We start from the raw sequence: 27498 nt of genomic DNA, 5'->3' as shown, positions 1-27498 counted from the left end.
CATTCCTATGCTATTTGTCCTTTACTACAAATGTGAATATGATTGTTGTTATAATTTAAAAAAAATACTCAAATTTAAAGATACATCCTGTTTTTTCGGCAGTGATCTAGCCCTTGTGATACCTAGCAAAGTCTACTACGGAATTTTAAATTCACTATCTGAAGGGCTTATTATGTGCCAGGTGCTGTAAATGCCTTCTATGTGCCAGAATATGAACCTTTTCATGTTTATACTTTATACATATACTTTACAATATCTCTGACTGTCCCCTGCAACACTCTGCGGTAGGTATCATGACTTGGGGGTGTCTGAAGCTGACATCAGGCCTAGAGAGGCCCTGTTGATGAAGGGTGTATGAAGGGGAGAAAAGGTTGGGGGCTTCTGGGCCAACACATTTAGGAATGGCCAAAGATGAATTGAAAATGCAGGGAGAGAGCAGACTGGGAAGAGCAGGTGGATGGCACACAGCTAACAAGGGGGTTGACTAGGATTGGCAACTCCTGTGTTCAGATGCTAAGAAAAGGCTGCTGCTGCTAACATCTCACAGCCCTAGTATCTTTGCTCTTCTGTCTTCTTACCAACAGCTTGGCATTTCAGGGAAGGCACTGTTATGCTCAATTGACAGGTAAGGACCCCAAGGCCTGGAGAGGATGCGTGACTACCCCAAGTTCAGGTCGCACAAGCAGGAAGTGACAAAGTTAGGAGGAGAATCCAAGGCTCCTGCATTCCAGTTTGGCAGCGTGTGACCCTTCTAGATTATCTGACAACTGCAGGCGAGGCCCAGCTCAGTGGCTGGGTTCTGTTCCGGTTTGATTTTCCTTCTATTCAGCATGCAGGAGTTCCGTGATTTACTTAGCAAAGAGATGAAAACCATGAGACTGTTACCAGAGCTAACCAGGAAACAGAAAAAATCACTTATGAGGAAAATAGGCCAGGAGAAAAGGTCTCTTAAAGTGACAGGAGAAGTTGGGAGGCAGTCTTCTTCCACTTAAGGTCAGATTCTAGAAGCCTTAAGTTAAATACACATTCTCTTCCTTGAGACTAGTGCCCAGGGAGGGCAGAAGTCATGGTAGAATAACTCTTCTAGACCACTGGCTTTTGCTCACTATGGGTAATCCTGCCATCTTTTCAGGATGCAGCTGGGAAAACTCTTTAGCAGCTCAGTTTAGAGGCCCCTGTCAGGTCTGATAAGAGAGGGGGAGGTGGTGGTTCTTGCTTGGCTGCCTTGTGAGGGTACTTCAGAGACCCCAGTGCCACTGAAGGAAAATGTGGAAAGTTAAGAGCCGTGGGCCTGCTGATGGGTGCTTCCTCATAGCATTCGAACAAGGACACGGCATAAGTGGAGGCAATGAAAAGGGAAGAGGATGTTGGGTGAGGTGGTCTCTCCCTGGGGCCAGGAGAGAAACTATATTGTTATAAAACCTCGTAGCTGAACTGTCGTTTTAGCCTTCAGATTTAGACCAGTTCCCAGCTTCACTCCTGTATTAGTTAGAGTTCTCTAGGGAAATAGAACCAACAAGAGATATCTATAAAGGTAAGATTTTATAAAAGTGTCTCACACAACTGTGGGGATGCACAAGTCCAAATTCTGTAGGGCAGTATGCAAGAGTCCAAATTCTGCAGGGCTGGTAGCAAACTGGCAACTCTGATTTCCTCAGGAGACAATGGCTAGCCAAAAAGAAGAAGTGAAGGTCCTCTTTCTTCCTTCCTTAAAAGTATTCATCTGATTGGATTAAATCCAGCTGATTGAATTCTCTCATTGCAGAAGACACACTCTTTGTTGATGTAATCAATCATAGGTGCAGCCAATTGACTGATGATTTAATAAACCAGCCTTCTGGTTTATTAACCAGCCACAAATGTCCTTGCAGTAACGGTTAGGCCAGTGCTTGCTTGACCAGACACCTGGACACTAACACCTGGCCAAGATGACACATGAAACCTAACCATCACAGTTCCCTGCCCTGCATGTATCTCCAATATATGCATGCCTCCGCTCCCACTCTCTATGGCTGTACAGGAGAGTTAGCTACCATTTATTAAGTGTTCATTATTTGCCAGGCATCTTCCATTCACTTAGTCCTCACAGCCATCCTGAGTCTGTACTGACACTCCCATTTTAGAAGTGAGGAAAGTCGGGCAAAGAAAGAAGGATTTTATCCAGGGCCATAAAGCTAGTAAGCAAAGGAGTCAGAGCTTGTACTCATAACTGCTCCCCATATGCTAAGCATATATTCTCCAAGCAAAACTGTTTTCCTGTCCCCTGACCATGCCACATCTTTTCACAGCTCCCAGTCTAGGCCTGTGGGCTTGCTGCTCCACTGGCCTGGAATATCCACCCTTTGCTCCCCACCTCCAGTCCTCCTTGCTCTGAAGCTTTTCTCAATCCATCCAAGCAGGCCTCCACCTTAACACTTGGTACAGTGTACAAACCCCTCCATCATGGAACCAACCACACTACTTGGAATTGTCTTTAACCTACTTATCTTCATCTTATTTTAAATTTCTAGTCTTAGTAGAAAACACAATGCCAGGCACCCAATACCTGTGGCCTCCATGCCTACTGAACGGACACAGTGAAAGGGCTGGGAATATATGGAAGGTTTCCCATCAGCAGCTTTTCAAGTCCTCATCCTATTCCCCATCACCAGTGCATCCTTTCACATCTGGAGAAAAAGGCAGGAGTGAGGGAAGCAGGAATGAGAGAAGTAAGCAGGGAAGAGAGTTTTCCAGGTTCCAGATGCCATTCTGGGGATGGGGACACAGGGATAAACCAAACAAGGTCCTTGCCCTCCCAGAGTTTACATTCCAATGGAAAAGACAGGTATACTCGTTTTCTATTGCTGCTATAACCTAGTTCCATCAACTCTGCAGCTTAGACCATGCACATTTACTATTTCGCTGTTCTGTAGGTCAGAAGCCCAGCTTGGCTGGGACTCTGCTTAGGGTTTCACAAGGCTGAGATCAAGATGTCAGCCAGCTGTGCTCTCATTGGGAGGCTACAGTTAAGTGATGCATGGGAATTACTGGGGGAACTAGTGGTGATAAGACCACAGAGGAGAGGACTAGGATATCATGTCCACTTTCCTTCGCTTAGATATCTATGGGGTCTATCAGGTGGGAGAGGGAGCAGATTCCCTCTGTGTGAATCCAAAAGGCAGAAGTAGGGGCAAAGACAATTCTGGTCCAGTATGTGAAGTGGACAAGCTCTAGGTAACATCACTGAACTGGAGAAAAAGTTAAATGGAGAGAAGTGGCTGGAAGGCAGTATTGATAAATAGATGTCCAGCTGGCTGAATAGTCCCTTTAAGCAGAGGATGTTATCTTATCCACTGATGCCAACCTTGAGGGAGATCTTGGACACATCAGGACTTTCATTTGAATCAACCAGCTCAACATCTGTGATGCCTTGGACTTGTAGCTCTTGAAGAGGGCAGTATTGCTTCCCGAGCAAAATGAAGAATGTTCCCACATCCCAAATGGGTCCAATGTATACGGCTGCTATAACTACCTGAGCCTAAAACTAACATGTTACTTACAGAAAAACACAAAGCATTTTCTTTTTGGCATGGTTTTCATACATGCTGAACTTGGAGTAAAAATCAAGGGAAGATGGTACTTTTTGTTGCTTGATACTTTACCAGGAATCATTCAATACTTTGGGAAAATGCACCATAGATGGCAAACACCACTTGCGGAACGTGAACTGCCAGTACCACATCGGTACATTCTGCATTGGCAGCTGTCAAACTGAATACAGTTCTATTCTGAATACAGGAGTAAATGCATCTGATTACTTCATTAGGTCTTCTATTTTAGCCAAGCCTGATCGATGACATGTTGAAGAAAACATTATTTTATAATTACCTTTTATTTCTTCTTTATATTACAGCCAGGGTACAATATTGATTTTTTTTTTCTTGAAATTATGTTTGTAGGCAGTATAATGTAGGTAATCCTTGAATTTTACTCCAGGATGGTAAAAGAGGCATTAAAAAAATTTGTTACAAAAATGGGGCAAGGCCACTGCCTGAATGAACAGAAAATATTCTCATAATTTTTGTGGATGACCCAAAGTTGAGAACTAAAATGAAGTCTAATAAAATGACTCAAAGTTTGTCCAAATCAGAAAAAACTCACCAGAAATAAATATAAAATCCATGCTTTCAGTTCAATAAATCTATTACAGAAGTGCAGAATGGGGAACCTTTGGCTGAACAGTCATGGTCACGGAGCTTTTCAGCTGAATTCAAGTTCAATTTGAGCTTGCTGTGCAGCATGGCAATAAACGTATAACTGGAGGCCTGGATAGTGGTTCTCAAACTTCAGTAAACAACAGAATCATGTATAGAGCTTATTTAAAGTAACAATTTCTTGGTCTCAACTCTAGATATTCAGATTCAAGGTCTCTGGGGTAGAGCCTGAGAAGTAACATTTTTAACAGACACTCTAAATGCTTCAGAACCAGTGAGCTGAAGTGCCCAGGTGGAGGGAAAAAAAAATAACTCTGTGAACCTCTGTTGGGTAGACCATGTCCAGAGCATATCATCGAGGTATGGTATCACCCCCAAGAAAAGAAACTGGGGCTGTCTGGAGACAGTCAACCAATCAGGACAGTGAAGAGCCTGTAGACACCACCTCATGTAGAATTCTACATATGGAGAGAAGGCTTTGGAGGGGAGTGGGCTGGAGACTGGCTTCAGACATGCAATGACACAGGATGTTGAATAAGAAAGTACAACGATATGTGTAGATGTCTTTACAGGAGAAAGGTGAATGAGAACCTTCAGGGCAAAGGGAGTAGACGTTTCTACTGAGTGTGGTGTCAGATGAAACCTTCCTAGAATGGCCAGCATGTTCAAGGGGATTACTCTGCAAACTCCAGTCAAACAACTCTGTGCTAAGAGATTAGAATACAGAGCTAAAAGGGAGAGGGAGAGGGAGCGGGAGAGGGAGAGAGAGATAATCCAGGGGCAGAGTTAGTCTAGGGGCAGTTTTTTTTTTTCCAAAGTTGCTTCCATACAACAAATAAAAGTAGGAAATGTGGCTGGGTTTAATAGCTTTCTTTACTTTCAGACCTTTTAGAATCTCTAATATGCCAACATGCAATTTGAATATCCAGAGGAGGTAGACAGTATACAGATTTCTTAACTCTATTCGCATACAGTTTCTAAACCCATATTACTATTTCCTGCAATGTCTCCTGGAATTCTACCATCTAGAACCTGCTGGCCCAGGGTTCCTGAGGACAGAAGTTCGACTCGATCTCAATCACGCTGGAGGCTCAAGTCCTACTAAATTTATTTGCGGATGTGCAAACTTGCCTCTGCTAGATTATAATTCTCTTAAGAAGGTGCTTGGTTATCACTCATTTTTAAAAATCTTTTTCTGCCATCCCAGTGCTGCTAGAATAAAAGGCATTCAGGAGCATGTGCTGAATGAATGAGCAAGTTAACTACATTAAATCTACTTTCTCTGCATGCAATTATTACAGAACAATACCATCCGATCACAATATTCTTTCACAGCATGAAGAGATCTTAGATCTTGACAGGAGAGAAAACACAGGCTCAGCGACATGAGGGACTTGCCTAGGGTTGTGGAGGGATGGACACCCGAGGCAGAGCTCATCAGCTCACCTCCCACATTTTCACTTCTTGCACCACAGCTATGTGTTAAATAGTTCTTTAGCAAACTGTCAAACGTTTTCTCCTTTTGAATCCCTGCCATGGAATTCACTGTGGTGCCCAACTTTCCCACCCCCCATCACCTTCCACTTCTTTACAGTCCAGAGTTTACTCCAACTCAGAGGAGAGTCAGTCCTTGAATGTCCCAGTTTTGATGTTCACCAGGAAAGGATTCCTAGAGAAATTCTTTCTCCTTCCCCGGAGAGCCAAGTCTCCATCTGCCTGTATCTGGCCTAATTTGGGGACTGCAAGGAACAGAATACATTTTATTTTTTACATGTTTTTTTAAAGAGCATCATCCAGTTAATATTATACCCTTCATCTCTGGGAGGACATGCCTTCTCCTTGAGACACCTTTGGGTTCCTACTCAAAGAACCCACTGTGTAAACATGACACCTTCTTCCCACTGGCCTTCCTTGCCTTGCCTTACTGTCCAACCACCTGCTACTTTAAGCTCTCCTTCCTCTTCTTTGCTGGGAGTTTTTAAGATACTTACCCATAAGCATATGAACTAAAGTGGGTTGACTCTTAATGAGCCTATCAAAACCCTGTTTTTTATTTTTCTAAAAGCCCTGCTGACAGGAGTGCTGAATGACAGTGCTTCCTATAGCCAGTAGATGATGAATAGACACGGCATGGTTGGGAATTAACCCCTCTCTGTGTGAGGATATGGTGGTTCCACCTGAACAGTTATGGGCATGAGGTCTGTGCTAGAATCTGCCCGGTCATCTGCAGCTGCAGTGGCTCAGTAGCTCCTTAAGATGGAATTAAGCTGTAAATGGCTTGAGAGAGAAGGGAAGGGGGAAGAATGGGAGACAGCGGGCAGATCTCATCTAATCTTTTGGGGCCCTCCTGGGCATTCTGAAAGCAGACCGGAAAAGAAAATTAAAAAGAGGAGGGGGGACCTGGCTGGCTCTTTTAAGGGCAATTGTCTACCTTACAAGATAATTCTAGGAATTAACAAAGATAATGCATGCCTGGTGCACAGCAGATGCTTCATGATCACAGCTGAATCTAAATTTCTTGTAAACAGTTACTCAACTGGGCTGTTGTACGAAAGGGAAATAAAAAACTACCACCAACTTCCTAAAGGACTTTGGTTTACCAGGCACATGAAGATTCCCCATCACGAGGGAACCTCACAGAGGGCTCTGAGGCAAGATTTATCATTTTTGGTTTACAGATGGGAACCCAAGGCTCAGGGAGATTGCATGGCTGTCAAAAGGTATGAAGTTTTAAAGCAACAAAGTCAGGTCCTGAAGGCAGATCTCCCAACTCAAACATCTCATGCTTTTTCTGGGGATTTTCAAAGTAAAGAAGAGTGAGGAACTGGTATAGGAACTAAAATAGTCATTTTTTTCTGCAATAAAATGAAAGAGTAATCTTTTCCAGATAGTAGAGAGATATGAGAAAAACTGCTGGGTGCCTGGATTACATTTGGGAAAAAGCAAAAAACATATTGGGCCTTTCTGGTCCGAGGGCTTGGGAGACCTTAGTAAACTCTGCTCAATCACATAACCACCATTTGTAAAGTAGGCGGATCTTATTCCCTGACAGAACAAGAGACAGAAAAAGGAAAGAGAACAAACCCTAAGATTCACTTGTTTTGTGTATCTGGTTTGTGCCTACAGTGCAGCCACCTCTGGCTGCTCAGGGTATTGACCCTTGTCCTCCTCCAGTTCTGATCTCACCCTGACCCCATCCCTAAACACTCACCTCCAGAAGCTTGACTCTAATCCTTTTTTCTCTGGCCTCTGGGGCCCACTGCTTACACTTGACCTTTCTGGCTTCTGACCCTCAGCTCTCAGACTCAACACACTGGTGCTTCCCATTACAGAATGGACACCTCCTTCCCTGCCCTGCAGAGCCGGCTTCAGCCTCCAGGACCTTCAGGTGGTACCATCCCCAGACACCTGCGCCAACCTCGCATGGCTGGTTCCAATGCTGGGTCCCAGCCCTTCTTACTCCTACCCATCCTCCCATCCTACTGCTCCAAGTTCTTGAGCTGACACAGGTCAGGATTCTGCATTCTTTGAGAACAAGGTACCAAGGCAGTGCAATGAAGATGGAGCAGGCATCAACAGAGAGATCCAGAGGGGATTTCAAAGATAGAAATTGTGAGGAACTGAGCCTAAGGAGAGGGAGGCTTGCTCTAGTTTCATTTCTTGTACACTCCATGAGGGCAGGGACAGTGTCAGGGGCTAGTACACAGTAAGGCCTCAATAAACAGTTGCTGCAAAAAAAAAGGCTGAATGACTGAATGAATGATTCTGTTAACAGAGATAAAAACAAAGGAGGAGAAGCAAGTTTGGGGATAGGGACAAGGCAGAATAATGGATTTCATTTTAGACACATCATGTTTGAAGGCTGCAGCTATTCTAAAGAACTGATCACCAAATACTTCTGCCTTGTCTCTTTCTTGGTACATGGTAAGAATGCACATGCCCACACACCTTGGAGGTAGGTATGACCGTAAGACTTGCTTTAGCCAATGAAATATGAGCAGAACTTAAGTGTGTCACTTCTAAATGGAAACTTTTGCCTGTAGCTGCTGCACTAGGAAAGAACTGGAAGCTCAACTCCCTGTGCACTGCCCAACACCAAATTCAGGCAACCAGGGGGTCTGCTTCAGGCTTTGGCTGCCTCCTCTCCCTGGAGAGGGGGCAATGAGTCCTCACATCACCCTTTGTAACCGCTCCTCCAGCACCCCCATGATTTACCTGTGTTATAGCCCCTTCCAAGGGCAGGCCACGGGCGGTGATTCTTCCACAGGTTTCCAAGGTACCAGTCACTCTGGTTCTCTACCAAGCCCAGGACCTGCTGACCTGTAAAGTACAGAGAATGTAAATATCTCAAAAGGAGAAGACCCATTGATCAGCAGGTGTTGAACAGAGGGTATAATAATGGCAAATAAATCATAATAATAGTCTACAATTATTGAGAGTTTTAAAGTGCCAGGCCCTGACTTAAGTGCTTAATGTGTACTAACATATTTATTCTCACAATTATGCAGCCATTTTTATTAACCCCATTTTATAGAGAAGAAATGGAGGATCAGAGCAGTTAGTTAACTTGCCTAAGGCCACACAGTTAATCCATGATAAAGCCAGAACCCAAACACCTTCTTCCATCCATTCATTTATTCGTTCATTCACTAACACACACAACACCTATTGACTGACATGCTACTCTTGAAGTATTCCTGTTCTAATATTATTTTCCCATCCTATATTTGTTTACTGCCTCTCTGGACAGGACCTGTGATAATTCTCTCACATCAGAGAGGAAGAAGTGACTCTTGTTTGAGGAGAGGAGAGTGTGTAGAAAAGAGCCACCCTTTGATCCCCTTCTCAGAGTGTTTTTGCTCACAAACACTTCTTCCTCTAAAATATATTTATCATGTATCAACAAGCATCATGCTAACATATTAACTTAAAAAAAAAAGTATCGAAAGGGATCCTTTCTGGAGAACTGCCATCTAGAGCACAATTGTGTCTCTGACTCCAGAGCTCAGCTTCTGCTTTGGTGTTGGCCTCAGTCTCTTATGCACCTGCATGTCTTTAGCTGAACTTGTCTCCTGGGGTTTTGATGACTCTGGGACGTGGGCAGGGCTGAGTCTCTGGGCCTTCCAAGTAGGGCAAGAGCTCCAACTGGCCACCCCTGGACAACATCACCATGCCCCTTGTTTAAGGCATTCTCTGGGAATTATTTATCATCAGCACCATTTCACAGACTAGGAGACTGAGGCTGGCCCAGGATCAGGGATGTGCATAGCTAGGGATGAAGCCATGGTCTGAATCTCCATTTGTCTGACACCAGATTCTTTCCACAGTTTCAGGACATCACTGCTCACAGTGTGCTTCATCTCCACAACACATTTGCGGCAGTAATTACGAGTCTACATTTCAAAGAAAAGGCATCTGAGGCAGAGAGAGTTCAGGTGACTTGCTGAAGGTCACACAACTAAGAATCACTGTCTTCCACAACTAACTGATGCCTCCTGGAACTAAAATCCTTATATTGTTGGCTAATCTGAGAAATAAAGACCTTTCTGACCAAATGAAAGCCCAGCAGCACGTTAGGAATACACAGTGGTTCTCCCGGAACATGCTGGGTGATATAGAACCTCCTTGGCGTGATGACAGTTCCCTGAAATGATGCTGTGTGGGTATGGTGTAATTTATTTGATCAATTTATCGAGCTCCTATCTAAATCATCATACAGCACAAAAACATAAATTAGAGGCATGGGAAAAATACTACCACCCACTTTGTCATTGTATATGATTGCATCCAAAACTTGTAGAATCCCTCAGAAAAATATATCACCAATTCAGGGAATGCAAGAGCCAATTAATTCCACAGGCAACAAGCTTGGCTTGGGATGTTTGTGCAAAACATTTAGATCTGAAAGGCATGGTGCCCTTAACTTAGAATGCTACGTGCCTCGTCCTGATGTTACGACCCCTGCAAGAGAGCTCATTTAATAACCTCACACCACTGGATGGAAAGGGGAAGTGCGGTCCTCAGAGGAGCTGGTTCATAATTACTAATGACCCCAGGCTGGTTCCCCAATGTGTTCTGGTATGAGGAAGGGTGTCACATACTCAGAACTGACAACAGGGGAATGACATTTCACTAAATTTAGCATGGTCATCTGAATTATAGGTAAAGTAATCTGCAGATTATCTGAAAGTCTAAATTCTGTATTCTGGCATTCTGTGCACTTTATTTTGCCTCAATCTACGTCAGGCTAATCCTCTATTAGATACCCTTTATTCCTGCCAAACAGAAGTGCATATTTTTTTAACGTTTGCATTCTCACTCCTGAGTCTTACTTACATAGACTTCCCCTGGAGGGAATTGCCCTGGCACCCTGTCAACGCTGCCCATAATCCTTTCAGGCCAACCTCAACCATAAAGCCTTCCCGTCTGTCTGTATTTTCACTTTATCTTCCTCCCACATCAGGTAGAAGACAAGACCTCTCTCGCACTTTCTACTAGTATTTTTGCCATCAACTAACTTACATCACAAAGTGGGTGATATTCAGGCATACCCACAGCCCTCTTTTGTAAATATTCACCTCCTACATTAGTCTAAGGTCAAGGACTATGTAGTTTCTGACATACCATAGGTGTTCTGTAAATGTCTGCTAAATGCATGACATCTGGTGGGAAAACCTCTTCTGACTGGTTCACCCAATAATGTTAGTGTATTAATGTCCCCACAGATTTGAAGCTTCAAAACATTTTCCACCCTCCCCATCCACCAGCATTTAATGTGTTCTTCCAACTCGGCTCTGGGAACTCAGGCATGTGCTTCAACTGCATGGGAATCTGCACAGCTGGGGGGGCAGCACCTAAGAGCATCTTTCATATCGGGTGCTCTTCTGAAGGCTTGAACTCAAGTCTTGATTTCCAAGAAGGAATACTTTGATGGTTAATCTCTAGTCATGGTAACCCAAAGAATAACGTCCAAATCCCCCTACTCTCAATGTGCATCTGGACACATATTTTCTTTTGATAGTACACAACCCTTTCATGCACACTAATCCTCTTTGAGGTTAAAAAAAAGATTCTCAATTAGCAGCACAATAGTTGTTTTATTTTTAATGCAATTTTATTGAGATATATTCACATACCATACAATCAATCTGAAGTATACCCATCAATGGCTCCCAGTATCATCACATAGTTGTGCAATCATCACCACAATCAATTTTAGAACATTTTCATTACTCCAATAAGATAAAATAAAAATATAAAAGAAAACCCAAAATATCCCATACCCATTATCCCCCCCTATTGTTGACCCTAGTATTGATGTGGTACATTTGTTACTGTTGATGAGAAAATATTAAGGTATTATTGTTAATGATAGTCCATAGTTCGCAACAGGTATATTTTTTCCCAAATACCCCTCTATTATTAACTCTTTGTAATTGTGCCATACCTCTGTTCCAGTTCATACAAGGACGTTTTCATATGTGTACTGTTAATCACAGTCATTGTGCACCAGCACCCGGGGGACAGGAAACCATGTGGAGCAGTACGCAGGTTCAGAGAGCAGACTCCGGAGCCAGACTGCTTGGTCCCAATTCCTGGATCTGTCCCTCTCTAGCTATGTAGCCTTGAGAAAGTTACTTAACCTCTCTCTGCCTCAATATCTAACTGTTATGGTTGAGGCGTACATGCTTCAAACGAGTAGCATTCTTGGAATAGGGGCTGGGACATGTCAAGCACGATGTAAGTGGTAGTTTTTATTATCATCGTCCAACCTGAATCGTAAGCTTCTGAAAGGGAGCAAGTCCATCCACATGGTTTTCCTGGAGGTCATCTAGCACAACAGGAGGTCACTCTGGAACTTTGCTTTTCAAAATATGGCCGAATATCATCTGCTTTAAAAACTCTTGAGGTTCTTATTAAAAGGATGGATTCCGGGGCCTCAACCTAGCAGTTACCTGTGGATCTGGGACTACTCTCCCTGACTTCTTTGGTTTCTAGAAGAAGGGATTTCCTGGCTTCTTTCCCTGACCCCTTCTCCTCCTCATTGAAGTGGGTGTTACCTGACTGATGAGTGTGAGGAACCGAGTGGACACTGCTCAGCCCTGTCCCCACACCTCCTCCTGGGAGTCGGCATGACAGGGAGCGCACATTCAGTCTGTCCTTCCGAGCCGTAGCTTTTACAGGGCAGCCCCCTCCTCAGGGGCCACAGTCGCCTGGCACCTCCTGTGACAGGGTGGACAATTCCAACTCTGGGATCTGGTATTGGGAACATCCACTTAGACGCCATATGTCAGGTCTTCCGATTCCACCTTTCTCAGTGAAGTGAGGTGATACGTAGCTCTTACACTTTTATCTCAAATTGGTTCAGAATCGGGGGGGGGTAATATCATATATTAGTTCCCTCATATCTCAACACTTCTGAATAGGAATTTTGGCCTTGGGGATCTACAAATGTGTGTGCGTGTGTGTGTTTAAGCAGACTTCCCAAGTAAATTCAGACATACATTAAAATTTGAGATCTATCGATGTCTAAAAGTTCTTTCCCTACTTCATTCAGGGGCAAAGCTCACCTGCAAGTGCACTGGGATAAAATAAAACTAGACGGTATCTAAATCCAGCTCACAAACCAACAGAGTTCAGCAGTGGTTGCCAGTGCTATGCTTCTTGAGTACAAAGTTAAGGTGATGAGAAGAGAACGAATGTCAGAGCCAGACTGCTGTGGTTCAAATCCTGGCTCCTCCACTTCCTAGCTCTGTGACTTTGGGCAAGTTACTTAACTTCTCTGTGCCGGCTTCCTCATTTGCAAAATAGAGTTAAAAAAAAAATAGTACGTACCTCTGAATTAAACACTTTTCTCCCTCCTTGAAGCACAAGTTAATCTGTGAAAATGAAGCTGTGTTCTCTGCTTATTCAAACATAACCACTAACAATGCCTAGAATATAGTTAATGTGCTCAGTAGGTATTTGCAATTATCGTTACACGCAGGAGTCCCTGGCCCTTCCTTCTGGCCCACATGCCTGGACCTCCAGTCTCAGCTGTCCCTGCTTTTCCTTAGCTGATATGACCCTTAGCCTGCCTAGACTTTGGTTCCATTTAATTTCTACTGAGGGTTTGCTTTGTATTAGACCCATACAATATACTAATGGATCAAAGACCAGTAAAACATAGTTCTCACCCTAGAGGCAGCTGGAAGAGGAAACAGATAATTATTCAGCAGCGTGACAGAAACACGGATAACTCAGAGGAATGGAGAGCAGAGAATGACTGACTCTGTGGGAAAAAGTGGGGGATGTCTGCTTGGCATCTTCTCTAGTCATCCGTCAGGTCCCTTCCTGTCCCTTCCCGGGCAGCCCCTACTCCTTCCAAACATACTTCCAAACTTCCAAGTAGCGTGCTGCCTCCCCAGAGCTTTTCTGATGAGGGAGCTGCCCTGTGACACCCTTCTGGGCAGAGAGGTGCCCTCTGCCCCCTAGTGAGAGCACACGAAACAAGACATCTTTCGCAGCTCTACCCACCCAGCTCATCAGCCAGGTGGCATCTAAATCCTGGTCCTGGTGGTCAAGTCTAAAGCCTTAACCTCAACTGTGCAAACACATCCTAAACCTGCTATCCCATTAAGAGGTAAAATCTGAAGGGAATCCTCTTGGGGAGATGACATGGGTTGCCACAATGTGCTGCCTTGCTCAGCATTCTGCACCACCTGCCTTGCCTTTTTAGGAGTTATTACAATGAAATGCTGTGACTAAAGGAAAAGGCTTTGTCATTGTTTTCCGAGCTGGCCCTGTGGCTGTGATTAAGTATGCTGTTCTCCTTCTTCCTTACTCCAGGCACAAGTTAACTTATGAAAATGAAGCTGTCTTCTTTGCTTATTCATACATCACCACTAACAGCCAGACAAGAGCGAACAAGCTTGCTATTCTGCTGGGGCCCTGGTGTCAGTGTCACCAGCCAGCAGACAGATGGCTGCAGGCTGGGAACTCCCCTCCCTCTCTCCTTCCTCCAGCTTTTGGCTCAGGGCAGGGCTCCTGTTATTCCGGAGGTGAGGGAGAAGGAGCAGGGAATGATCTCGTGGCCATGTGGCATGCTTGCAGTGGAAATGTCGTGCTGGGCATTCGTCCACTAGGTATGAGGAAGGTAGTATGATAAGTTAGAAGAAAGACATACAGTTTTAAAACTAGGCAGAAGAGGGATCTAGCCCGTTTTGCCACTTTCAATATGGCTTGGCCAAATTGTAACTTCTCTGAGCCTCAGCTTCCTTACCGCAAAAACATAAGAACAATGAGCAGATGAAATAAGATAATATATGTAAAGTACCTTGCTCATAGTAGATGCTCAATTAAAGGCATTGCTCTTCCTCCCTTTCGTGATGGTTGTTGCTCATAATGTCTAAGTTTTCATTCTCAAGGGCTGACACTAGCTATATGGACCAAAGTCTGCAAAACATGTGGCCCTGCCGCTCCCCAGCACCCCACCATTTGGAAGCCACTAGCTTCTGTAACATTGTTCTCTTGGCTGTTTTCCTCCCTCTGAACATTTCTTTCTCTGCCTCCTTCATGGAGCTCTGTTCTCCATGTCTCAATTTAAATGTGAGTACTCCCAGACTCCTGTCCTTGGTTCTCCTCTCTATTCTTGTGCAACATTTTGTATCTGGATGATGGGATCTACTTCAATGGCTTCAAATACTGTCAAGAGGAAGACAGTCATCAATCTACACCCCCAATTCAGACTTTTTTCCAGAGCCTCTGGCTCTTAAATCCAACTCTCTGCTCACCATCCTCATTTACCTGTTCCACAGTGACCTTCAACTCAACATGGCTAAAGCCGAATTCATAATCTTCTCTAAAATAATGGATTGACCCCTGAGTTTCCTGTCAGCTGACAGTATCAATATTTAAATTGTGGCTGAAAATAGAAGCCTTTGAATCAGCCTTGGCACCTCCTTCTTGCTATTTCCTCACTGCTAACCAAAGCCTGCAGATATTACCTCCCAAGTGTTTTTCAAATTCTTCCCTTGCTAGACCTCACCATGTCTCTCTCCCCGGTTACCCTAGCAGCTTGCTACCTGACCAACTCTCCCCCCAGGTTAGCCCCCTCCATTCCATTCTGGGTACCCAGCTATAGAAATATTTCAAAAGTGCAAATCCGATGACTTTGCTTCCTTGATTAAAAGGCTACTGGGGTCCAGCATAGAGTTTATGGATGAGTGAATGAATGAACGAAAAATAAATCTTAACAATCCATCACCTTAAACCTTCTGGAAATGGTGATCTCTATCTGCAGGTGGGGATTGAGTGGGACCTAGTTAACACTTTGAGGTAAACACCAGGAACATGTGGCTTTAGTGCTGGTCTGCATTATTCTTCCACTGCTCTCTCTTTTCTCCCACCTCCAGGAAAGCTCCTGGGTGCACAGAGGGAGCCTGCCAATCACGGCTGCATATCAAACCAGCTGTGCTTATTCCAGCAGGTGACTATTAAAATGTTAGAACCAGAGGCTGTCCTGAGCATCAGCAGAGAAAGCAACAATGCCCTCCCAGTCTCATAGTTATTCTAATAAGCTATTTTAAAATAGAAAAGCCTTTAATAATACCATTCAACTTATGTCTGAGCGCAGGATCGCTACAATAAGGAGAACAGGGAAACCTACGGTATCACATTACCGTTTACTAAACATCCTGAAAGAACTGTGACAAGACTCTAGGTGCCCCTGGCTAGTGTGTATAGAATAATAAAATATCTCCTGAGAAGATGAAACAGAAAAGGGTATTCAAACAACCCAAAATAGGTTGAAAAGGACTGTTTGCTTACTTGCAGGTTTCATAGCTCCCACAGCTGCAGTTCAGCTCTAGCTTAATGCACCCTGGGATCACAGCAGTTCACAAAAGCTGAAGATCTTAGCAACTGCTTTGGAACCACCGACTTTTACAGATGAAGCCCAGAGAAAGGGGAGAGGGAAATGTTTACGATCAAACAGTCAATGATTAACCTGCAACACCGACTCTAGGTTAACGGTGTTCTATGCATGCACTTCTCAAACTTGGTCTCCTTTCTTTGAACTTTAATATAATTCTCATGTGATTCAAATTCTTGCTCTTTTATACTTGATAGGTCACCTTGAGTAAACTGTTAGTCTCCTCATCTGTAAAAAGTACCTACTCCATGGAGCTGAGGTGAGGATTAAATGAGATAATGCATGCACAGTGCTGAACAGAGGGCTTGGCACACAGGAGGCACTAGCTAAGTTACCATTAAAACGCTGACTGTTATACCATATGATATGGGACAGTGGGATGTTTGCCAGCATGTATCGATTGGGCTTGGTGGAGCTTATCCCGCAGAAAATGTTATTTTCCTCTAAGTAGCTGAGCTGCTATTTAAGGCAGATGGAGAATGAAGCCTTGGTCATGGTGGTTTGATCCAAACATCTCATTCCTCATGGGTGGGGTTAACTAAGCCCTAAGATTTAGAATATCATTCATCAATTAATCCGTTGTATTTTTAAAGCAAAAAAATCCACTGGCCATCAAAGAACATCCTCTACATTGCTTAGTCTAACCCTGCTTCTGTTCTCATGGTGAGAGGTTTTTTTTTTAAGACAGTTTTGTTCACCCATCATACTTTCCATCCTAAGTAAACAACTGATAGTTTCCTGTATAATCACATGTTTAGGTATTCACCACCATCCCCACTATCTACAAGGACATCTCCAATTCTTCCACAACGAAGGGGGAAGGGTCAAAGAAGGTAGAGAGATAAAAGAAAAAGAAAAAGAAAGAAAAAGGTGACAGCTAAAAAGCAACAAAAGGAAAGATGGAACCAAACTATTAAACTAAGGTAGAATAAAAGAGTCAGACAACATCACCAATGCCAAGAGTCCCATACCCCTCACTTATGTCCCCCTCTTATAGGCATTTAGCTTTGGTATATTGCCTTTGTTGCATTAAAGGAAGCATAATACAGTGTTTCTGTTAACTATAGTCTCTAGTTTGCATTGATTGTATTTTTTCCCCCAATACCATTCTATTTTTAACACCTTACAAGGCTGACATTCATTTGTTCTCCCTCATGTAAAAACATATTCGTAGATTTTATCACAATTGTTGGGCACTCTGGGTTTCACTGAGTAGTTATACAGTCCCAGCCTTTATCTTTCCTATTTCCTCTGGTGTCCCACATGCTCCTAACCTTCTTCTTTCAACCATTCTCAGTCATCTTTGTTCAGTGTACTTACATTTGCTGTTACCATCACCCAAAATTGTGTTCTAAACCTCTCACTCCTGTCTTTTCCTAACTGTCTGTAGTGCTCCCTTTAGTATTTCCTGTAGAGTAGGTATCTTGTTCATAAACTCTGTCATTGTCTGTTTGTCAGAGAATATTTTAAGCTCTTCTCCATAATCTGATTACTAAGTGTCTTGGCATAGGTCTATTCAGATCTATTCTGTTTGGGGTAAGCTGTGCTTCTTGGATCTGTAATTTTATGTCTTTCATAAGAGATGGGGAATTTTCATTATTTCTTCTATTATTGCTTCTGCCCCTTTCCCCTTCTCTTCTCCTTCTGGACACCCATGACACGTACATTCATGTGCTTCATGTTGTCATTCAATTCCCTGAGATGCTGCTCATATTTTTCCATTCTTTTCCCTATCTGTTCTTTTGTGTGTAGGATTTCAGGTGTCTTGTTCTCCAGTTCCTGAGTGTTTTCTTCTGCCTCTTGAGATCTGCTGTTGTATGTCTCCATTGTGTTTTTCTTCTCTTGTGTTGTGCTTTTCATTTCCATAGATTCTGCCAGTTGTTTTTTCAAACTTTCAATTTCTACCTTATGTTCGCCCAGTGTTTTCTTTATAACCTTCATCTCTTTTGCCATATCTTCCCTGAACTTGTTGATTTGGTTTTTTTATTTGACTTAGTGTATTTCTTTGAAAATCATTAATAGATTGTTTCATTAAAGTGAAACAATATCTCAACTGTATCTTGATTGAAGTTTAAGTTTGTTCCTTTGACAGGGCCATATCTTCATTTTTCCTAGTGTACATTGTAGTTTTCTGTTATTTAGGCATCCAGTTTCCTTGGTTACCCCAATCAGATTTTCCCAGACAAGAACAGGTTCAGATCTCAGAATGGGGTTATATTCAGTTTCAAGTCTCCCTGCTGGTGTGTCTTAGAGATTGACAGACTTTCCTGTGAGGTCCCTAGCTGCTGTGCTTTTCCTAACCTGCCCAGCAGGTGGTGCCTGTGAGCCGGTAGCTCCTGACTGGTGTAAGGAGGTGTGGCCCCTTTAGTTTCTGTTTTGGCTGTTTTCCCCCAGGCTCTGGGGTCTGGTTCTGAAGGAAAGACCAGTAGTAGAGCTGGGCCCTACCTCCTTCCTCTTAGGGAAGATCCTACACTAAATAAACATCTCTTCCCTTGGTCTCATATGAAAGTTGAAGTTTTAACACACAGTCAGTTTCAACCTTTACCCTCTGGCCCTATCTGCCCTAATCTTAACCAGATCTGCTTCATTCATATCTCTAACTTTAGTCTGGTCTCTTTTTCAGCTTTCTTTTTTTTCTTTTTTAAACAGTTGCTGTACGTGTTAATACTGACATTGATATCTGCCGTGCTCTTGCTCTGAGTTTCAGGTGTCACACAGATACCCAATGTTCCAGAGACCAATCAGGTTATACACAAAGGGATCAGCATCTCAGAGTTTGGAGATAGCCATTACAATTCAGGAACAGATTTGACTGGTGTCCATACACTGGAAAAAGGGAGTGTGAGCCACAAGGGTTTCACAATCACAAACCCACACCACATAAGCTACATAGTTACGGAATCATCTTCAAGAATCAAGGCTACTGGGTTGCAGTTTGATAGTTTCAGGTATTGCCTTCTAGCTATTCCAATACACTAAAAGCTAAAAAGGGATATCTATATACTACATAAGAATGCCCTCCAAAGTGACTTCTCAACTCCATTTGAAATTTCCCAGCCACTGAAACTTTTTTTTGTTTCATTTCTCTTCCTCCTTTTGGTCAAGACGACTTTCTCAATCCCATGAGGCTGGGTCCACGCTCATCCCCGGGAGTGATATTCCGCGTTGCCAGAGAGATTTACACCCCTGGGAGTCATGTCCCAGGTAAGGGGGTGGGCAGTGATTCCACCTGCTGAATGGGCTTAGAGAGAGAGAAGCCACATCTAAGCAACAAAGAGGTTCTCTGGGGCTGACTCTTCGGCACATTTATAAGTAGGCTTAACCTCTCCTTTGCGCTAACAAGTTTTATAAGGGCAAGCACCAAGATTGAGGGCTCATCCTACTAAACTGATAGTCCTCAATGTTTGTTAGAGTAAACCCAGGTGGGGAAGTCCAACATTTCTGCATTTTCCCCCGGTTCTCCAGGGCAGTCCTGCAAATATATTTTTATTCTCTGCCCAAATTACTTTGGGATGTATTGGGATTTCACACTAACCTGTACAAACCCTCCAGATCCCACTTCCTCGTCAAAGTTCCACGTAATTATGGAGAACAATCGGACTCTTAACCAGGCTTATATCACATTTCCTTGAGAAGGGAGCCATATACTCTAATTAAAAAGGCAGTTTTGTCAATCACTGCATTTCCTTTGGTTTTGGTATTTGATGAGGCACTCCCTCCCACACACACACAGGTTCATCATTTAGTCCTGGTTTTGCAGGGAGGAAAACACTCCATCCTTACTGACCTTTGCAGCTGAGGGATGACCATAATCTACGTGGAATCCTTGCTAAGAGGAATTGGAATCTGTGTCACTCTAAAGGTAGAGTTAGGGTTAATGAGTGAACATGAAAGGAACACAGATTTTGCTTATTATAAGCATGACCATTTGAGTCCACCAAAATGGAAGTGAGCTGCCTTTCTGGGGAGATGCTTCTGAGGGTTGGAATGGTGCAGAAAGAGGCTGCACGATGCAGCCTTCACCACAGGCATTTACCAAGTCCCTACTGTGCACCAGGCTCTGTGCTGACTGGTGGAGACAGCAGTGAAGAAACCAGGCACAGTCCTGCCCTTCTGCAGTTTATGATCTCTACAAAGAGCTTCTCAAATGTCTTGGCTGCAGTTCACCAGGCCCCACCCCAAAGCTCACTGAATTGGATTCTCCTGGGGTGAGTCCTGGGAATTCCTTTTTAAACCAAGGTCCCGTTAATTGATGTACTGCAGGTCTGGGGACCTTTGGGAATGGGTGGATGGTCACCATGAGGATGAGGTAGGGAAGGGAAAGCACTGAGAAGACTGGATTTGATGACCTCAAAGTGCCCTTCCAACCTAAGATTGTGAGATGTCTTTATTCTAAGCCAATGAGGCGTTTTCTCAACATGTGCTTCCCACTGGACATCTCCCATACATCTTTTCCTTCCACTTGTGCTGTATGTGCGTGAGGACAGTGCCCACTGAGGGGAGCCTGTTTTGCTCTGGGCAGCCACTGCTTTGTGAGTTCTCTACTCAGTCCCTGGGATGGGGGCTTTTCATGCATCATCTCAGATACTTTATAACAACCCATGAGGTGGGCACCATGATTATCTCTTCTTCTGTGTGGAGACTGAGGGGCAGAGAGGCAAAGCCACTTGCCCAAGGTCACTCTGCTAGGAACCACAGAGCTGGAGCATGCATTCAGGTCTTGATGTTGCAAAAGCTGTGTTTTACCACCTCCACCCACTGTTAGGTACACAAGAATGGGACAATCTGGAAAGCATCTCTCTCCCTGGGGCAAGGGATGTGGCTGGCCTCATTGTAGGCAAGGGTCCAGAGGAAGAAGAAAGGATGGATGGAGCTGAAAGGCTGGCAAAGGCATATTTGACCAGCCCACTGGTCTCTGTTCCCCCTCCACCTGGGGCTGCAGGCAGGAGTCACAGACCAGGGGGTGCTCTGAGTTTAATTTCCTTCAGCATTAATCCCAGGGCGCTGAGCTGAGAGCACAGCCTACTCAAGGGCACATAGGGGGAGCAGAAAAGGAAGGCCTGAGACTCAGAAAAGAATCTGCAATCCAATAAAGGTCCCAATAATGATTCCATTTGCCAAGATCCAAGAACAAGTTTCCACCCCCCCACCTCAACCCCCAAGTCAGCCCCGAGTGGGCCCACATTAACTTAGTTTATGGTTTAAAAATGCCTGCTCAATCTCAAATAATGATTTCTCTCTTTCTCCTTCCGTGATCTTTGGTCTCTGGAAATAGGAAAAACTAAAAAGGAACGCAAAGCTGCCGGGCTCTCTTCCAAAGCTGCTTTTATCGCACCGACTCCCAGGAAGCAAGGCTGCTGTCACCGCCCAAACGGGGGCTCTATCAGGAAGATCTGGCCTGGGTCCAGCTACGACTTCTATCCGTGGACTTCTTGGATTTGTCTCTTTTTAAACAACACAATTTGCTGGCATCCTTCCGACATTTCACTCATGGACACTCCTTTGACTCACTATTATAAGTGCCCAGGAACTGCTGTCTGCTTTTCCTACTGGGGTTGCAGAAAAAGAACTTGTTTGTAGGATTGTAAGGCCAACTTATTAACTGGGCAACATGGACCAAACCACTTGATCCTTTGAGCCTTACTTTTTGCTTCTTTAAAATGGATATTAATAAAGTTCACTCTATTTCCATCATAAGGTGACTATAGGAGTGAAATGAAATGTTGTAAATTGTAAAATACTTCTCAACTTTGATTAACTTTTACCAAATATTTGAGTCTTACATACCTATTACTTAATTTTTTTCCCTATAGCATTTCTGTGATTACAACATTATTATTCATTGATAGTCTACTTATCCAGAGGCCAGATAATGTGCAAATTTTTTTCTCTGAAACACAGCCTGGAATGTAGAAGTTATAAGCAAAAGTCCCATGTGTGGCTGAAAAGCGGTCAGGAAGCTTAAGCCCAAAATCTCTTTATATTCTTAAGGCTGATCCCTGGGCAGATTATAGAGATTTGGTAATGCTCGTTGAATAAGGAAGGATGCTGGGTAATTTGAAAACAGAGATACTAAAAGAATAAAGGTACATTGACATACTCAGTATAGGATTAATGAAACTTTCTATTTCAAAGATTGTGGTGACACAAGTCATTCATCTAATCAACAAATATTTATGGGATATATATCTGTGCCATTCACCATGCTGGGCTGTGGGAATGCAGCAATAAGGGAACGCTACCCTCAGAGGGCCTTACAGCCTAGCAGGGAGAAGTCACAAAACAAATTACACACAAAGTGTGGAACCATGACTGTGCAAGGGCTGTGAGTGCCATACGGGTCCTTAAGGGGGAAGTCAGCCAAGAGGAGTGTCTGAGGAAATAAAGGATAAATCGGGATCTGAAGTAAGGTGGGCTGCGGGACACTGATTACGTGCTTCAACTTGGCGGGCCTGGGCTGGGGGACCTGATCAGCCCCTGGGGAGGGTGGTGGGCACGGGCGACAGCGCCCTCCGCAGCCCCCCGGGCCTGGGAAAGTGAGGCCGGAGGCAGGCCCCATTTCCTCACCCAAAATAACACTGTTAGGGGAGGCTTGCCGGAGGGAACCGCCTTTTCCCCACCCCCTTATCTTGCCCGGACACTCCCCGTTGCCAGTGCAACTCCCATTACCACCAGTGCGCATACATTGTTGCCAGACACCGTTACCGGAGCAACTCTCGCCCCTTTTCAATCAACCTCCGCGCCCTCTCAGAACCAATCCAAGCCTTTAACCTCTACAGCTACCCCGCCCTCTAAACGCCCGATATAAGCTTGTACTCTCCCCTAATAAACTCTCTTGGCTTCTTCACCCTAAAAGAACCGTGTCCCGCTTGTTCCTTTCTCGCCGCCCTCCATACTTTGCACGCCACCCCGCCGGGGACCTGGCCAAGTCCCCCGCCTCGCCCTCGCCTCCGGGAAAGAGCCCCCGCCGCCAGTACCCTCCAAGCAATCCTGAGAGCCTAGGATTTAGCAACCGGCCGCCACCCCCCCCCCCCCCGACGAATCAACTGCGACCGCAACTGGCGCCCAACGTGGGGCCCCTGGAATTAAAAGTCCTCTCCACGCAGCGGTCCAGTAAAACCACCCGCTCGCCCGGACGCCTCTCCAGCTCCCCTTCTCCTCGCCTGCAAAGTAAGGGCCGCCTCTCCCTCGCCGCCCCGCGGAGCCGCCTCTCCCTCGCCGCTCCACGTCCGGAGCCGCCTCTCCCACGCCGCTCCGCGCCCGGGCCACTCTTCCTTTCCCGCGTTAACCTAACTCTTACCCCCGACTACCTTTCGTCTTCTCTTCCTATGTCCCCCCATTCCTCCTAACACTCTTCCTCCAGTAGCTTTCCCTCTTCCCCTCCATTACTTTGCTGTGGTCCTTTGTGTCTTTGTTTCTTTGTTTCGCGCGGTGTGCCTCTTTGCGACCGCCCCCCGCAAACTGCTCTCGCTACTAGAGGCTCCTGCCTTCTATTCTCGCCGTCTCCTTCGGCCTCGCGACCACGGTTTACCTCACTTTCTTTACTCAATAATCAACCCCCCTTTTTCTTTTCTCACTCCGCTATGGGTAATCGTCTATCTGCACGCCAAGCACCCCAAGTTCGTGCTCTGGCTGGTCTCCTAGACACACATTGCTGTAAGGTGTCTGTCCGGCAGCTGCAAGTATACTGGGACCTCCTGCTGCCCTTTAACCCATGGCTCACCACTTGCCATCTTTGGGACCCTGTTACTTATGATCGCCTTATTGATCGGGTCACCAACGCCATGGAACATGAGAGCAAGCGCTTCCCTCCCGGCTTGCTCCCCACCTTAATAACCGTCCGCTCCTGCCTTCAAGGCTCCCTCCCCCCTGATCGAGGCCTCATTAAATCCAAGGAGGCCCTATCAACCCAGTCAACAGATTCAGACAGCGATACTAATGTAGACCACGATTCGGACACAGAGTCCTTAGTCGAGCAGATTAACAACGCGCTCGAAGTGACTCCCAAAAAACAAAATAACACTGAGCCTCGCCAAGATGGCGAACTTCCTCCTCCTCCTTCTTCTTCCATCGAGGGGAGGAAGTGCTCCGGCGATGACGTCAGCCCTAAGCTGGGCCGGAAACCGCAAGCGCTTTACCCCGCCCTTTCACAGGGCGGAGCTAGTCCACCATCTTATGCCTTAGCCACTCCCACCGCGCCGCCGTCTTGCGACGCTTGGGGCCTCCCACTTCCACCTCCCCCTCCGGCGAGCTCCCCCTCGGAGCCGCTACCGGCAGCTGCCGCCGCTCCTCCCACCCTGCCGACTAACAACCCCTGGCTGCCTTCTACACCTCAAGGCAACCCTTGGGGCAACGCTCCCCCTACCCCCACTCCCGCGCCAAGCCCTCTGCAGGCGCGTCCTCCTTTCTCTCGTGCTTTTCGCTGCTTTCCTCTTAACCTTACCCCCACACCACAGAAACCGTATGACTGGTATCCCATTGACTCTGATACTATCAAGCAGCTTCGCAGGGCCGTCAAGGAGGACGGGTTAGGTAGCCCATACGCTTCCCAAATACTGCAGGATCTCGGCATGGACTTTTGCATCCCCCAAGACTGGGCCTCGCTTGCCCGTACCATCCTTAACCCCGGCCAGTTTGTTGATTGGCGTGCTCACTTCCAGGCGGAAGCAGCTAAGCAAAGTGAGCAAGACGCAGCCACTGGAGTCTATCATCACCCCGAAGCCTATCTAGGCACGGGAGCGTTTATAAATGCATCTGCTTATATTAATGTACCTGCCACCTTTTGGCCTATCCTTTGGGGAATCGCCTTGCGAGCGTTTGCCAACTGCTCTGCCTGTCGGCCTAATAAATTCACCAAGCTCTTCCAGGAGCCGAGTGAGCCTTTCGCCACCTTTGTCTCCAGAGTCGAAGAAACCTGCGCTCGAAAGCCCTCCAGCCGCACTTCAAGTACAAGCAGCGCATCCGGAAACCGCACCTCAGCTACAAACAGCGCATCGCCAACCCCACCACCCCAACCTTTTCTACCCCCCTCTCATTACTCCTCTCCCCTCTTCAGCCTTATCCAAGCAACCTTCACCTCACTAAATGTCTCCTATCCCAATCTTACCTCCTCTTGTTGGCTTTGCCTCTCCACTTCCTCCCCCCTGTATGAGCCAGTAGCCTCCAACCTCTCCTTTTCAGAAAACACAGAGGACAGCCCCTTGGAATGCAATTGGAATACCTCTGCCGTACCCCTAACCTTTCATTCAGTCTCCTTTACAGGAAAGTGCATCCGCCCTCGCTCAAGTAACTCTCCCAACCTCACAGCTTGCGCCGACTACTCATCTCCCAGCAGCTCTGCAAAATTTCTCATTCCTCATAACTCCTCCCAATGGCTCTGCTCCTCTACAGGGCTTACCCCCTGCCTTAACGTGCAAACCCTCAATACAACTAATGAAACTTGCCTCCTAATTGTCCTCATCCCTAGGGTCCTATACCACAGCGAGGAAGACTTCTTCCTCCGCCTGGAAACAACTGCAGCTTCTGCCCCACTGCAAAAGCGAGAGCCCATCACCGTCCTCACGATTGCCTCCCTCCTAGGTCTTGCAGGCGCTGGCACCGGAATCGCTGCATTAGCCAGTCAAGGCTCCGCCCTAACTCACCTCCGGGCGGCTGTTAACGAGGACATTCGTCACCTACAAGACGCTATTTCCCATCTTAAAAATTCTGTCAATTCCCTCTCTGAGGTAGTGCTCCAAAACCGCCGAGGTCTCGACCTTCTCCTCCTCAAAGAAGGAGGCCTTTGCGCCGCCCTAGGAGAAGAGTGCTGTGTATATGCCAATTCCACAGGTCTCGCCGAGGACAGCCTAAAGAAGGTCCGAGAGGGACTGGAACAACGCAAAAGAGACCGTGAAGCCACCAGCTATTGGTCCCACATCTTTACCCCCCTCCTCCCTTACCTCCTCCCTCTCCTCGGCCCCCTACTAATGATTATTCTAGCTCTCACCTTAGGACCCTGCATTATCCGCAGAATGGTCCAGCTTGTAAGGAAACAAACGGATGCTATTTTCTCCTCGTTCGTGCAAGTCCAGTACCAGCGACTCGCCACCTCTGACGCTCCCTACTCCGAGATGACAACCAACCCTCCGCGACCTCACCGCCACCGGTCAACCCGCCGACCGCGAGGCCCTTCTCGATCGCCTGAACATCGCACCAACCTCGAGCTCCAGCTTCTCTGAACTTCCAACTTTAAACCCCCCACCCTCGTCCATCCCGCAAGCAGCAAGGCCCCTGTCGAGCGCCCGGGCGCCACACCAACGCCGAGCTCCAGCCTCGCTGAGCCACCGTCAACCCCTTTTCCCCTCCCCGGCCTCCCCCTTCCCTCATCCCTTAGCGGGCCTCTCCGGTAAGCTTCTTCCTTTAATTAGAAAAGAAGGGGGAAATGCAGGACACTGATTACGTGCTTCAACTTGGCGGGCCTGGGCTGGGGGACCTGATCAGCCCCTGGGGAGGGTGGTGGGCACGGGCGACAGCGCCCTCCGCAGCCCCCCGGGCCTGGGAAAGTGAGGCCGGAGGCAGGCCCCATTTCCTCACCCAAAATAACACTGTTAGGGGAGGCTTGCCGGAGGGAACCACCTTTTCCCCACCCCCTTATCTTGCCCGGACACTCCCCGTTGCCAGTGCAACTCCCATTACCACCAGTGCGCATACATTGTTGCCAGACACCGTTACCGGAGCAACTCTCGCCCCTTTTCAATCAACCTCCGCGCCCTCTCAGAACCAATCCAAGCCTTTAACCTCTACAGCTACCCCGCCCTCTAAACGCCCGATATAAGCTTGTACTCTCCCCTAATAAACTCTCTTGGCTTCTTCACCCTAAAAGAACCGTGTCCCGCTTGTTCCTTTCTCGCCGCCCTCCATACTTTGCACGCCACCCCGCCGGGGACCTGGCCAAGTCCCCCGCCTCGCCCTCGCCTCCGGGAAAGAGCCCCCGCCGCCGGTACCCTCCAAGCAATCCTGAGAGCCTAGGATTTAGCAACCGGCCGCCACCCCCCCCCCCGACGAATCAACTGCGACCGCAGTGGGCAGTGCCAAGGCAGAGGGGGTTGTGTGTGTTAAGGCCTCGCAGTGGGGGGGTTGACAAGCACGAGGGATGAAATGGCACCAAGCTGAGACATGGAGAACAAGCCAAGGCTGGCAGTGGAAATGACACTGGAGCTGGCAAGGCCCTGGTAAGTGGGGCCACTGGCCAAGGGCCAGAGTAGGGGGTCTCCACATAGACAAGTAGGGCTGCTGCTAGAGGGTTTTAAAGAGGCAATACCATCCTGCCGCACAATACCAGGGGCCCCACTCACAAAGAAGGTGCTGTGAATGGTGCCCCCTGGAACTGTGTAACTTGGCAGAGGTATGAGTAGG

The 27498-nt window shown here is 46.3% G+C and overlaps 1 protein-coding gene across 4 annotated transcripts in view; it reads right to left on the bottom strand.

Annotated features, from left to right (window-relative positions):
• LARGE1 (LARGE xylosyl- and glucuronyltransferase 1) overlaps positions 1-27498 on the bottom strand; it is a 605088-nt gene that overhangs the window by 108834 nt on the left and 468756 nt on the right. For all 4 annotated transcript variants that reach the window (XM_037848432.1, XM_037848435.1, XM_037848433.1 and 1 more), the window contains one exon: positions 8409-8513. In XM_037848432.1, the coding sequence (XP_037704360.1) occupies positions 8409-8513 (105 nt within the window). The remainder of the gene's footprint in view (positions 1-8408; positions 8514-27498) is intronic.

Source organism: Choloepus didactylus, chromosome 8 (genome assembly GCF_015220235.1).
Source record: "Choloepus didactylus isolate mChoDid1 chromosome 8, mChoDid1.pri, whole genome shotgun sequence".
Classification (NCBI taxonomy): domain Eukaryota; kingdom Metazoa; phylum Chordata; class Mammalia; order Pilosa; family Megalonychidae; genus Choloepus; species Choloepus didactylus.
Note: the sequence above shows the minus strand (reverse complement) of the source record. Positions and strands in the feature narration are given on the sequence as shown.